This window comes from Galeopterus variegatus, unplaced genomic scaffold (genome assembly GCF_000696425.1).
Source record: "Galeopterus variegatus unplaced genomic scaffold, G_variegatus-3.0.2 Scaffold6376, whole genome shotgun sequence".
Taxonomy (NCBI): domain Eukaryota; kingdom Metazoa; phylum Chordata; class Mammalia; order Dermoptera; family Cynocephalidae; genus Galeopterus; species Galeopterus variegatus.
The window spans coordinates 13660-26129 of NW_007732487.1; the positions used below are offsets into that span (position 1 = coordinate 13660).

Sequence of the window (12470 nt, forward strand, 5' to 3'; positions counted from 1 at the left end):
CCCCCCCCCCCCCCCCCCGGTGACTCACACAGCCCTGGGAGCCAGCGAAGCAAAGCCCATACCCCTGAGCCATCTCAGGGTTCTCTGGCTGCATGACCATTCCTTTGAGGCTGAGCACTGGTCCACCTTAGCAATGGACGAGCCAAGGTATATATAAATAATTCTCTTCTCCAAGGTCAAATCCCTAAATCTGACCTACAGTAAATACTCCTCTGGCTTTTTAATCTTTATTTAAATTCTTTACAAGTCAGATACCAATATCTGTATTTCCTTTCACAATCACAGTAGCAGTAATCAAAACAGGTATTTCCAATACAAACTGAGTCTCAGAAACATACTTTGTTGGTAATGAAGAAATGGAAGTGTGTTCTCTTCCAGGTCACTCCCAAACGATTGACCCACAGGAGAACATCACTGGAGCGACATGTGGGGTGTCTAAATTCACCACCCCTGTGAGGGAGTCCAGCTGTCACTTGCAGCCACCCTCTCCATACACCTGGACAGGCATTCCTTTCCAAATCCGCCATATCCTAAACTATGAAAAAAGTGGCTCCAGGATCCAGTGTTCTATCAGGTGGCATCAAGCAGCCCACTGGCTGGCCTGATCAACGGCTTGCACCAACAGATTTTGCCCATGGTGTGATCTTTTAAGACAGCTTACAACACTAGCTCACAAACCCTGGCTTAGCAACTCAGTCAGGGCATCTATGATTCAGCTGAAATGAACAAGCAAATGCGAGTACAAATCAATAAATACAATTTTTGAAAACCTCAGCCAAGTGTTTTGCAGATAGCTGCAAAGACACAACTCAGTGTAACTCAGCTGGGAACACAATCTCTGATTTCCCCACTACACCAAGTCACATCCCACCATGGATTTCATGGCGCTTTCCCAACTTCCAAAGGCCAGAGAAAAACCCAGAGAAAGCATAAGCATCAAAATGACTCTCAGGCATATAGCAAATGTGTGTTTCTATTTTCCATTTTCAACACACACAGTGGATTTCTTTAGGGCCCAACTCGTTAATTTAGATGCTGGGTCGTGTCCACATTTCAATGGCCTGTGAAATCTCTACCATGACAGAGGTAGCTAAGTGCTCTGTCTAAGCTTCCAGGAATGGGGAGGCAAAATTTTTCTCTGAGATTAGAAAAGAGAAAAATTCCAGCCTCAATCACTATGGCAGTGACCGGGCAGTGTCAGGATAAAAACAGCCCTGAGAGGCTTCCTTACCCATGCCGTCTAGCCCACGAGCGCCGAGTCTTCCTCAAAGTGAAGAAATAGTAGCTGCCAGGCCTAATATCTTGGACCAGTTTACACTGAGACTTGTGCAGCCTGCACATGGGATAAAGGTCAAAGAGCAATAGCCTGGGTCTAGGAAGGCTTGGGTTCTAGATCTATGTATAAATATGGAAAAACCATCCCACTGCCTGGAATCACCATTTCCCCTGCAGGCAGGCTGGCATTATGATATCCAATCTCCAGGGCTGTAAGTCCCATAAGGGGACAGATGTCTAAGGCGTGCATGCTATACCCTCCCCCGCAACCTCATCATTCAGCTGCCAACATCGAATCCTTCTCTAGCATATGGCACCATTTCCCCTGCAGGCAGGCTGGCATTATGATATCCAATCTCCAGGGCTGTAAGTCCCACAAGGGGACAGATGTCTAAGGCGTGCATGCTATACCCTCCCCCGCAACCTCATCATTCAGCTGCCAACATCGAATCCTTCTCTAGCATATGGCATTCCTCTGGAAAACTTGTTACCTCCTTTCATGGGGGCTTGAATTCCTTCTCCTTCCTGTTCTTACAGCCTGTTTTGTAGAGGTGGTGCCTCTACTGTAAAATCTAGCACTTTAGGTTAAACATTTGTTTGTGCATGTCTGTCTCTGGCTCTAGGACACTCTACAGAAACATCTAAAACTCTAGGCTAAACATTTCAGCTTGTTCACCGTCATCCATCCATGGCTGGTACCGAGAAGGCACTCAATGAATGAACAGGCAAGCCTTCGAGACAGGAAGATTTCTGAAGTCTGGTTCTCCTTTATATTCCTGGAGTTGAACATGCTTGCACTAATAGGCACTTGATAAATGTCTATTTTTGCATGTATGAAATGAAAATTAATTACCTAATTAAACCATCTGGAAAGACATAAAGTAAGATTCAGATGTAAATACTGTCTATTACAGGCCTCTGCTCTGGAAGACTGGCCTTGTGACATGCTGGGGATTGGTCAGTACTGACAGGGGGATTCCTCTTGATTTGGGCTGTTCCCCTGAGGAAGGATGGATTACACACAAACCCTTCAATAACTCGAAAACAATACTCCTTATTGTCAGGCATACAGGATGCCTTCTTTGCCTGTCTGTCTTTCAGAGCAGCTAGTTAAAGGGCTAATCTATTTTTTAATTCAGCAGTTCAGAGACCTTTAGTGTGGTCTCTCAATGAAACGGTTTGACTGAATTTAATTTTCAAATTAACAGAGGCAGAATAAGACTGCAAGGGACTCGCTTTGGATCCAGGACCAGCTCCCTTTGTATCACGTGACTTAGGTCAGGGATCTTAGCAGGACATCTGGGATGTCTCTCAATGAAGAGATCACACAGGGGTGTTTTCGTACCTGGCCTAGTTGTAATTCTTTGCGTAGCTTCAGGATATACTGAAGTATTTGGAAAAATAAAAGCTGCACCCCCTGCAGACAAAAGGAAAGACAAAACATGTGAAGGCCTTTTGTTGTGGTTGTTGATCTCAGCATCAGCGCCAAATCTACTTTGCCCTGTGACAACAAAGGACGAGACCTCCTTGAACCTGCCATAACAGACCCAGGAACAATGGACCAGCGCCCAGGTCAGAAGCAGACTCTGAAGACGGAGTGGACGTGGAGCTCTCCCGTGCCTCATTTGTTATAAAGCGCTATGTGTTTTGATTTTACAGCTTCTTGCTGAAGGTCCACTTGTGGTCCCACCTCCACCCCCAGTAATCTCATTTTATTAAAAACAATTCTATGGTACATGCTTTATTTTTCAAGTTGTATAAAAACCCACAAAATATTTTACAGAGCTCTTGGAAAGTAGTACCAAAGAATTACAAATATTTTGCCTAAGAGTATATGGATCTTATTAAAAATGAATCCACATCTATATCCAAATGCACATCCCTTTCTCTCTTTCAATCAATGTTCTTAATGTTAGCTGACAAAATTCCCTGTTTGTAGTTCAGTTCATTTGGAATTTGTTGTCCTGTTCTTCAACTACTTCTATATTTAAGAATAATGAAATTGGTAAATTCAGAGTTTTCTTGAAACATTCACTCACTGTTAAAGCATTTCTAAATAAATGTGAAATGATCAGAAAATGTGTGTAGTCTAAAGGAGCTTCCTAAGAGGGGGAAATTACTTCGTCTAAGTTATTTGTTATTTCTGGCCACAAGGTTATTAGCAGGTTGATAAGTGTACCCTAAATCGACAAGGTGTACTACCAACTCAAAGCACCTTTTTTAAATTTCAGATTAAAAGCACAGTGTTTTGAATATAGAAGACCAAGACAAACTAGCTATTTCATTGTAATACTCAAACTGGGATTCACACTTTTTACATTTTAAAATAAAATGGTGCATATTTAGAAAGCTGCTGTATTTCATGTGAGGACCGGCTGTGAGTGGGCTGGCTTGCTGGCCGGGGTTACCTAAGCCTTCCAGCACTTGCTGTTTCATCGGTAGCCTGGGTGGTGGTGGAGGCTGCCTGCAGGCTGATAACGTGAGGTGAGCAGCCCATGCCTTGCTCAGGTGAGCCTGTCTCCTTCGGGTGGGAGGAAATGGACGTGAACCAAGAGCACATTTATCCACAGAAACCCAGCCTCGACTATGAGTCGGAGGAGAGGGAGGAAGGTTAGTTCATCTGGATGAAGCATTGTGTTAAGCCCTGCTTAGGCTCAGGCAAAATAAGCAAATAAATCAATGAAATGTAGAATCAATGGTTAGAGATAGAAAGTAGGCATTCGGTTAGTGACTGTTTCATATTCTCTGAAATTACAATAGATTGTCCTTTGAACAAAAGTTCACAAAAAGTAACACATTCCCTTCTATTGCCTTTTGTACAAATGTACTAAGTCTGTACAAAAAGATTAAAATCAAGACAAGTCAAATGACCTGAATTATATCAGGAAGGAAAAAATAAAACTCCAACTTATCCTAGTAAACATTCCTTTAAGAATAAAAGTGTGTGTGTGGTGGTGGGGGGGTGGTGTTTGGAATGGAGACTGCTAAGGGCTCCTTTATAGGGAACATACTTTTAGTTTCTACAGAGTCAGCACAGAGAACATATTGGGACTAAAAGTGAAGATCCTAATCCAGCAAATGTGAGCTGAAGTTATGGCTAGAGGCTAATTCTGCACGTCTCCTGGTTAAAAGAAATCCATTGATGATCAAAGGCGGGGGCAGGAAGAGCTAAAAAACCAGAGGGTTTCTTTCATCGCCCTTGAGGCTGTGGTACTGCATATGCATCAAGGAGTATGTCAAGTGTCCCTGTCCTGCCTTCCTGATGCACCTACTGGTCCTGTGTTTCAAACTAAAGCATGCGACCTGCAGACAAGACCCTGCGCTTGTCATGGGGTGCAGGGGCGGGGTCAGCATTACCTGTGTTTCTAGCATGCATTAACCGTGGAGAGTTTTGTAAGGCTTTATCAACATCATCTGAAGTCAAATGTGGAAGAGGAGCTACAAAACAAAACAAAAAGCAACATGAAAATGAAAAAGAGAGAGAGAATTACCTTTCTTAAAAATATTAAAGAAAGAAAAAGGAAAAAGAAAGAAAAAGAAGAAAGAAAACGTCCCCCCACCCCCACCCTGACATCGGGGGCCGTGTGGAAATAGTCCATGGCCCTGCTACTTGTTAGCGTGTTAAAACCTAAATGGGGGTTGTCTCTAATTCAGGGAGGAAGGGGTGGGATGCCAGGCAAAGCATCAAGGGGACTTCCTCTACCCCGCTGTGCCACTACTTCTACCGTTCCTTCTAACCATGCTGGACATTTCAAAAATCAAAGCATGCAGCAAACGTGGTGGATTCATGCCTCTATCGCCAATATGCCATCCCACTCTGTCAGGGTAAGCCAAATCTCATGACACGAAGTGACACCTCCCTCGTTTTGTGTTCAAGTTGGATATGAAGGGGGCTTGGTTTACCTTTAGGGAAGACCAACCCCATCATTCTCAACAAGTAGGAGCCTCTCTGTCGTGTTTCTATTTCGATATGGGGCACTAATGAATGGAGGCTAATTAACGTGTGACCAGATGAAGAGTCCTTTCCCTTTGACATTCGACCTTGGTGACAGGGACCCTGGAGGAGGCAGCTGATTGCTTAGGGGACTTTTTGGCTTCTCACCAGGCGATACTGCCAGTGAGTTGTTTCCCTAAGTCACTGCACTAAGCGGGTAGTTCCCTTGGATCCTAAATGGGAATTGGGCGAGGGCAGGTAGATGCCACTGACACAAATGTCTGAACCCTCCGGAGCTGCGGTGAGTAAGAGCCATGGAAGGAGCCGACTGCGTTCTGAGGGTGGGAGCCGCTTACTCTCTCTGAGGTAGTGGAGGTGCGAGAGCAGGATCTCTGCGTTGTAGCTGGGGGTAAGCCTCTGGAAGTCGTCCTTGGTCATCTTGCACAGTTCCTTCCCATCGATATTCTGGAATAATAAGATGTCAACGTCGGGAAGGCCGTATTCTTTCACCGCCCACTCCAGCCACTGCCGGACGTGGTCTGTGCTCCATAGCGTAGGATCTGCAAGGGTGGAAACACATTCGATCAACTCCTGAAGACACATCTCTGGGCCCAGTCCCCACCCCAGGAGGGACTTTGCACCGGCCACTGCTTCCCAGAGCAGTCTCCTCCCACAGCTCCACAAGCGTGGCCTCCAGCCAGGCTCAGTGACCACTCCAAAGAGGATGTCTTGGGGAAAGACAAAAGCTGACTCACATCCATAGATTATGTCTGTAAAGTGAATCATTCTGGAAGTTTAGGATTATTTACCCCCTGGTCCCCTTTGTTGCTCAGATCATCTAAAGTTTCCTGTAGGGAGGGGGTTTTAATTATTTTTTCATTTATTTTCATTTAAAAATGAATAAAAATGAAAAGAAACTTTCCTTAAAAAACTACTGGTATATTTATGTGAAAATAAGAGTTAGCAACACATATCAGGAAAGGGCTAATGATAGATTACAAAAAAAAATAATAACAGTATTTGTACAAAATACTGAAAAATACTGACCACAAGATTGGAAATAAAGTATAGGTCAACCCAAACCTAGCCCCTCCTGTGAGCTAGTGCTCCTAACAGACAGCTGTCAGTTACAGTCTTTTCCTGCACAGAACTTGGTCCTGCAACTAACAGGCACCTGCAGGAGGCGGGTTGGGTGAGGGGCACAGCTGCGGAGCACAAACACTGCACAGGATGCAGGCAGGGTCACTGTCACGCTCCACTGCCATATATAGGAGGGGATGCCGATGCAGGGGCATAGGACAAGCAGGGCAGTACCCCAGGGAGAAGGAGGCAGGTGATCCCCAACCGACATGCAGGCTGGAGCCCCCACAGTGAACACCCTCAGTGGATGGGTCTTCACAACATCTCGAGGGGTAAACAGGGTGGCGGGTCCCTGGGCGCTGAAGACACCGGGGCTGGGAGCAGGAGCCCTGAGTTCTAATCCCACTATCTCTCAACTTGCTGGACCTCACTCAGGGAGGCTGCTGCTCCTTTATGTGTCTGTTTCACATGGGAAATGACAGCTTAGATGACCTCTGGACAGGCCTTTCCTTGGACATCAGCCATTGCCATGATGTTCTGATGGTCTTGAGTAAAAGTATCTGGTGTGGGACTAACTCATCCTTTTCAATCACTTTTTAGCTAATATTTTTAGAACATGGTTGGTCCCACTAATGTTTCAGGCTACTCAAGCACAGAGCACATAGTGTGCTGTTGGAATAGATTCCAGGTTTACAGAAGTATAATAATAATACTGAGTAAATAATAGTGAGAAATAATTATGGTAATACCTAGTAAGAAATACCATCAGAGTTCCCTTCTCTCCTCCCATCTCTCCTTTCCTTTTCCTCCTCCTTCCTCTCTCTTTCTTTCCTTCCCTTCTGCTTCATATCTTCTTAGATAAATTATTTCAAATCCATGGGGCTGGCTGGCTAGCTCAGATGGTTAGAGTGTGGTGTTATAACACCAAGGCCATGGGTTTGGACCCCTGCACTGGCCAGCCACCAAAAAAAAGAGAGAGAAAAAAGAAAGAAATTATTTAAAATTCAGAAGAATCTTCCACCCCCAATCCATTTTCATTCTGGATACCCCAGAAGTAACTACTATCCTGAAGTTATTAGATGTATCATTCCTACACGTATTTTAATACTTTTGTCATATCAACTATGTATACTGTTTTGTGGTTTTAAAGTTAACAAATGATTTCTGATTTGCTTTTGGTGCTCAGCACTATATTTTCAAGATGAAGCCAAGTTAACTCACGTAGCTATACTGTATTCAATCACTAAGCAGCTCTTGGGCCTCTGCTGTATGAATACACCCAATTTACTTGGGGAATAAGCCCATGTCTATTACACTGCACACGTGTAAAGGCATCTGCATTGGTCCATAGCCTGTGTTCCACATTGGAATCACCTAGGGAGATTGATAAACTACAGATGCCTGGTCTCACCCAGAGACCTATGATTTAATTTGGCTGGAGGGAAGACTGGATGTAGAAGTTTAGAAGCTCCCCCAGCTGACTCCAGTGTGCAGCAAAGGGTCAGCCCACTTGCCCAGGGCCTCACCACTCAAAGTGTGGTCCTCCATCCTAGCAGCATTCCACCACCTGGGAGCCCATTAGGAATGTAAAATTTCAGGCCTTACCCCAGACCCGCTGAACCAGAGGTTGCAATTTCACGAGATTCTCACGTTAAATCTGGGGAAGCGCTGGCCTAGGGAGAGCAGTTAGATTTGGAATTGCAGGGTCATAGGGCACATGCATCTTCAACTTGACTGGTCAGAAATGGGTTTCAACCAATACTGTAACACTCACACTCTCAGTCAACAATCAGTGCATGGGGACTGAAATCTAAAGGAGCCTCTGGTTTTGCTGCAAAGAGACCATCTACAAAAACTCCAATGCAGTGTTGACAGAAAGGGGCACGCACGCCTCTGTCATGTAAACACATGGAAACATCTTGTTAGTCGGTGAAAACTGCATGTGTCATGGAGCTTAACGCTGTCCGGCTTCTGCCATTGGCTCAGGCTTTTGCTTTCAGGGATACCATGCTCAAAACCCCAGACTGTTTTCGTAGAAGGTTGTTATTCTTCTTTTTCGTGGCACGTCAGGATTTCTCATTATGCAAAAATGGATCATGTCGAGATCTTAGGGCACCCTTAATTCAAGTTCTTTATGCATTGTTCTGTGCAGAGGACAGTTAGAACGCTTGCACAGATGGAAGGCCCTGACTTCCACAGTCCTGCCCGAGTCCTTCCGATAAGTTCCACTGTTAGGCATGCCCTCTTTTTGTTTTGTTTCATTCTGCTCTCATCAACGTGGAAAGACTATTTTTTGGTGTAACTACTTCTAGAAATCAGTTCATTATGGGGATGCGTTTTCTTAATGGTGAAACCAGATATTCTCAAAATAATAAACATCTTGCCTGAGAGTCACTAGATTCATATTAAAAAGGTGAAATGACATCATAGTATGACAGCTGAAAAGAGAAGTCCAGTCTCTCCATCATACCCGGTGTGTTCCTTAATTGGTTTCCCTTGCTAAACCGAGGGTTGTCATGGCTCATTCGATTTTCCTTTAACGGAACCCTGCACAAGGCCCCGGAGACTGATTCTTCAACCTGTCCTGTCCTTTTCTCTAAAATTCTCACTTCGAGTTGTGGAAAGGCCATCCCTGAGTACTGCGGATGTGACTATAACCACGGCAGCCATTCTGATGAGCAACTCGACAGTACATTTCAAGTGCCTTTAGAAATGTGCATAGTCCCTGGCTTAGCAATTCCACTTCTATGGGCCAGCCCGGTGGTGCACTAGAGAGTGCGCCGCTTGGGAGCGCAGTGGCGCTCCCGCCGAGGGTTTGGACAAAGATTCACCAGACCCTACCTTTTCCTCTGACTCCCAACAATACATGTGAAAGAGAAAGGGGAGGGGTCAACAGAATGAGCCTAGGCTGAGAAGTCACCTTTGCCTATGTGTAGGTGTGCCCCCCCCCAACACTTTCTGCCTCCAGGTAGGAGTGTGGCTCAGAGCCTTGTTGTCAACAGAATGAGCCTAGGCTGAGAAGTCACCTTTGCCTATGTGTAGGTGTGCCCCCCCCCCAACACTTTCTGCCTCCAGGTAGGAGTGTGGCTCAGATCCTTGTCTGTCATCTTTTTGTCCTTACTCACCTTTTAACTCCATAGAGAGCCCTAGTAGAAATTCTCTGGTCTCCTCTGTGACCCATAATATCTCAGCAAAGCTTTCCTGTTTCTGTCCCACCTTGCCATCACAGAAAGGGGCCCACAGGTCTCAAAAGATTCACCAGACCCTACCTTTTCCTCTGACTCCAACAATACATGTGAAAGAGAAAGGGGAGGGGTCAACAGAATGAGCCTAGGCTGAGAAGTCACCTTTGCCTATGTGTAGGTGTGCCCCCCCCCAACACTTTCTGCCTCCAGGTAGGAGTGTGGCTCAGAGCCTTGTTACCTAACCTTAAGACTGGGCCTCCTTCTTCTCATCTACATGACAATGTGTAGAATTCCAGGACCTGAGGAATGGAGGAAAGACTGGAATGGTATAAGAGCTAAAATTAATTTAACTCAAGAGTTATTGAGCATTTACTACATGCACAAGTACTATGGAGACTGAGAAGTGGCCAACAAAGAGAGATGCTAAGAATTTGCAGAGAAAGGCAGCTATGATCAAAACCCACAAAACAGAATTAAATCCATGATTTCAATTCAGGATGTGGAAGTACAGAGAAGGAACAGCTGATCCCAACCAGGAAAAGAGGCAAAGGCTTACCGGGGGGATTGGGTTGAGCCCAGAATCACAGCAGAACCTTGACAGAAGTAGAGAAGCTTTTTCATTTAAGGGAACAGCTTGAGCCCAGCTTCATCCCCATGGAGGAATGAAATGTCTAGTATGTTGAGGAAAAAAGGAGAAATTCGGTGTGGCTGTGGTGGAGGTTTCACAGAGCACACAGCTACAAATGAAAATGTAGAGGCAAGTGGACCTGATTATCTAGGAATTTCAGAGTCATTGAAAATGTCTAAGGAATCAAAAAATATCTTCAATTACACCAAGCACAGAAAACTTGTTGATGAAAAGAAAGGGCTTTATTGAGAGTCAGAATATCCATGTTTGGGCTCTGAGTCAATATTTTCTAGGAGTAAACATTAACCTCTCTGGAATTAGTTTTGTTTTTCTGTAGGTAATTAAATAAAATGAAGAAAGGGCTTTATTGAGAGTCAGAATATCCATGTTTGGGCTCTGAGTCAATATTTTCTAGAAGTAAACATTAACCTCTCTGGAATTAGTTTTGTTTTTCTGTGGGTAATTAAATAAAATTTCAGGGGAATAAAAAAGTAAATGAGATAATGTATGTGAAAGCATTTTGCCAAAAGGAACGCACTAACACACTGGATTTTGCATGGCAAACTCTGGCAAAATGAAATAAACAATCTATTATCGCTGAGGCAGCCTCTTCCTTTAAACACAAAGGTCTGATTTATCACTTTATTTTAAGAAGCTTTTGGAGATGCTCTGCCAGATGAATCATGAGCCATTGAAGATAAGTTGTTTTGTTTCCAGCCCTTCACTCCAATTGTTTTGAAAGCATCAGTGTCATCCTTCCATGTTTCATGGACACCAAAATGGTAAATTCTGATGGCACGAGGGAAAAGAGAGAAGGCACCCCCTCTGAAACCTCTCATTTGTATCTTAGATTACATGGTTAATATCCAAAGGTTTATGCATTCTATTTCAATAAATTGGAATTAAAACAAATAAATAAAAGAACCATCATACACAGAGTTCTGGAGGTATACTTCTTAATGTATTATGTATGTGGGGTGGGGGTGGGGGGTAAGCCGTGAGTGGGACAAGGGTTGAATTTTCTTTTTTTATACTTGAAACAGTTTTTTTAAAAAGAATATGAAATATTTTTTTCTCTAGTTGTTTTTAAATTACTTTGTCTTGGTGTTCTGCAGTCCCACCATAACACGATTAGTGTGGACTTCTTTGTATCTTGCTCTGTATTAGTCAGTTCCTGTTGCTTATAACAAAATAACTGGAACTGGGTAATTTATAAGAAAACGTAATTTATTGCTTACAATTTTGGAGGCTCAGAAGCCCAAAGTCAAAGGAATACTTTTGATGAGGGCCTTCTTTGCTGGTAACTTTGGCAATACAGGGTCTCACGTGGTAAGAATGGCGGAGCAGAGAGAGAGAGACTCGCATGTGCTCTCCTTTTAAAGCCCTCAGAACCACGCCCCTGACCACCATGATTAATCCATTCATTATGGCAGGGTCCTACAGTCCAATCACCTCTTCAAGACCCCACGTTTCAACTACCATAATAGGAGTTCTTATCCTCAGGAGTTACAAGGGGGATTAAGCTTCAATACTTAAAACTTGGGGGGCACAATTAAACCAATATCATGCCCTGACTGGTTGAACTTCCTGTATTTGGATTGGTCTTGTTCATCAACTTTAGAAAAGTCTTAGCTTTTATCTCTTCAAATATTTCATCTCTTCCTTTATCCTATTTCCTCCTTTTCTGGAAGTTCTATTAGATCTATATAGGATATTATTATCCTGACCTTCCTAATTCTTGACTTTTTTTTCATATTTTCCATCTCTTTGTCACTGTTTTATACTCCAAGTAACATCCTCATGTCAACCTTCTCTAATTCACTCTTTGGCTTTTTCAAATCAACTGTTTTTATATCAATCCTTTTTTATTTCTAGACGTTCTATTGTTTCTTCTTCAAAATCATCTGTTCTTTCCCATGTCTTGTTCCTCTTTTTTTTTTGGTTTCTTCTTTTATGTCCTTAATATTTGAAAAAATGACAAACATTTGAGCGATGAGTATACTACTTAACCACATTTCATCATTGCACGTTATAAACATGTATTCAAATACGGCAGTGGCCCGGCCGAAACCGAGTCGAGGTGGGGGGTGGCGAGGACAGCATGTGTCACAGGCTTGTGCGGGGCGGGCTTGGGCCCGCGTTGCGGAAGTGACATGTCACAAAGGGCCCTGGTTACCAGGGTGCACGTGGAGGACGCCTGAGGCCGGGGGGCACCAGTGCTCTCCAGCTCCCCGCAGGGCCGGCTGCGCCGTGGTCTGCGGCTGTCACCGGGGCCGGTTCGCGTTCCCGCCAGAACGCAGAGCTGTCTCAGCTGCTGATTGCAGCCCGGCCGGGCCGTGGCTACCGCGGCCACAGCCAGAGCGGCCTG

The 12470-nt window shown here is 44.3% G+C and overlaps 1 protein-coding gene across 1 annotated transcript in view; it reads right to left on the bottom strand.

The window, feature by feature from the left end:
• Positions 1–12470, bottom strand: part of LOC103606208 (transcriptional regulator ERG) — a 103894-nt gene that overhangs the window by 7630 nt on the left and 83794 nt on the right. Inside the window, exons 4-6 of the mRNA XM_008590801.1 lie at positions 5566–5769; positions 4633–4713; positions 2621–2692 (exon numbers count right to left, since the gene is read on the bottom strand). Of these exons, the coding sequence (XP_008589023.1) occupies positions 2621–2692; positions 4633–4713; positions 5566–5769 (357 nt within the window). The remainder of the gene's footprint in view (positions 1–2620; positions 2693–4632; positions 4714–5565; positions 5770–12470) is intronic.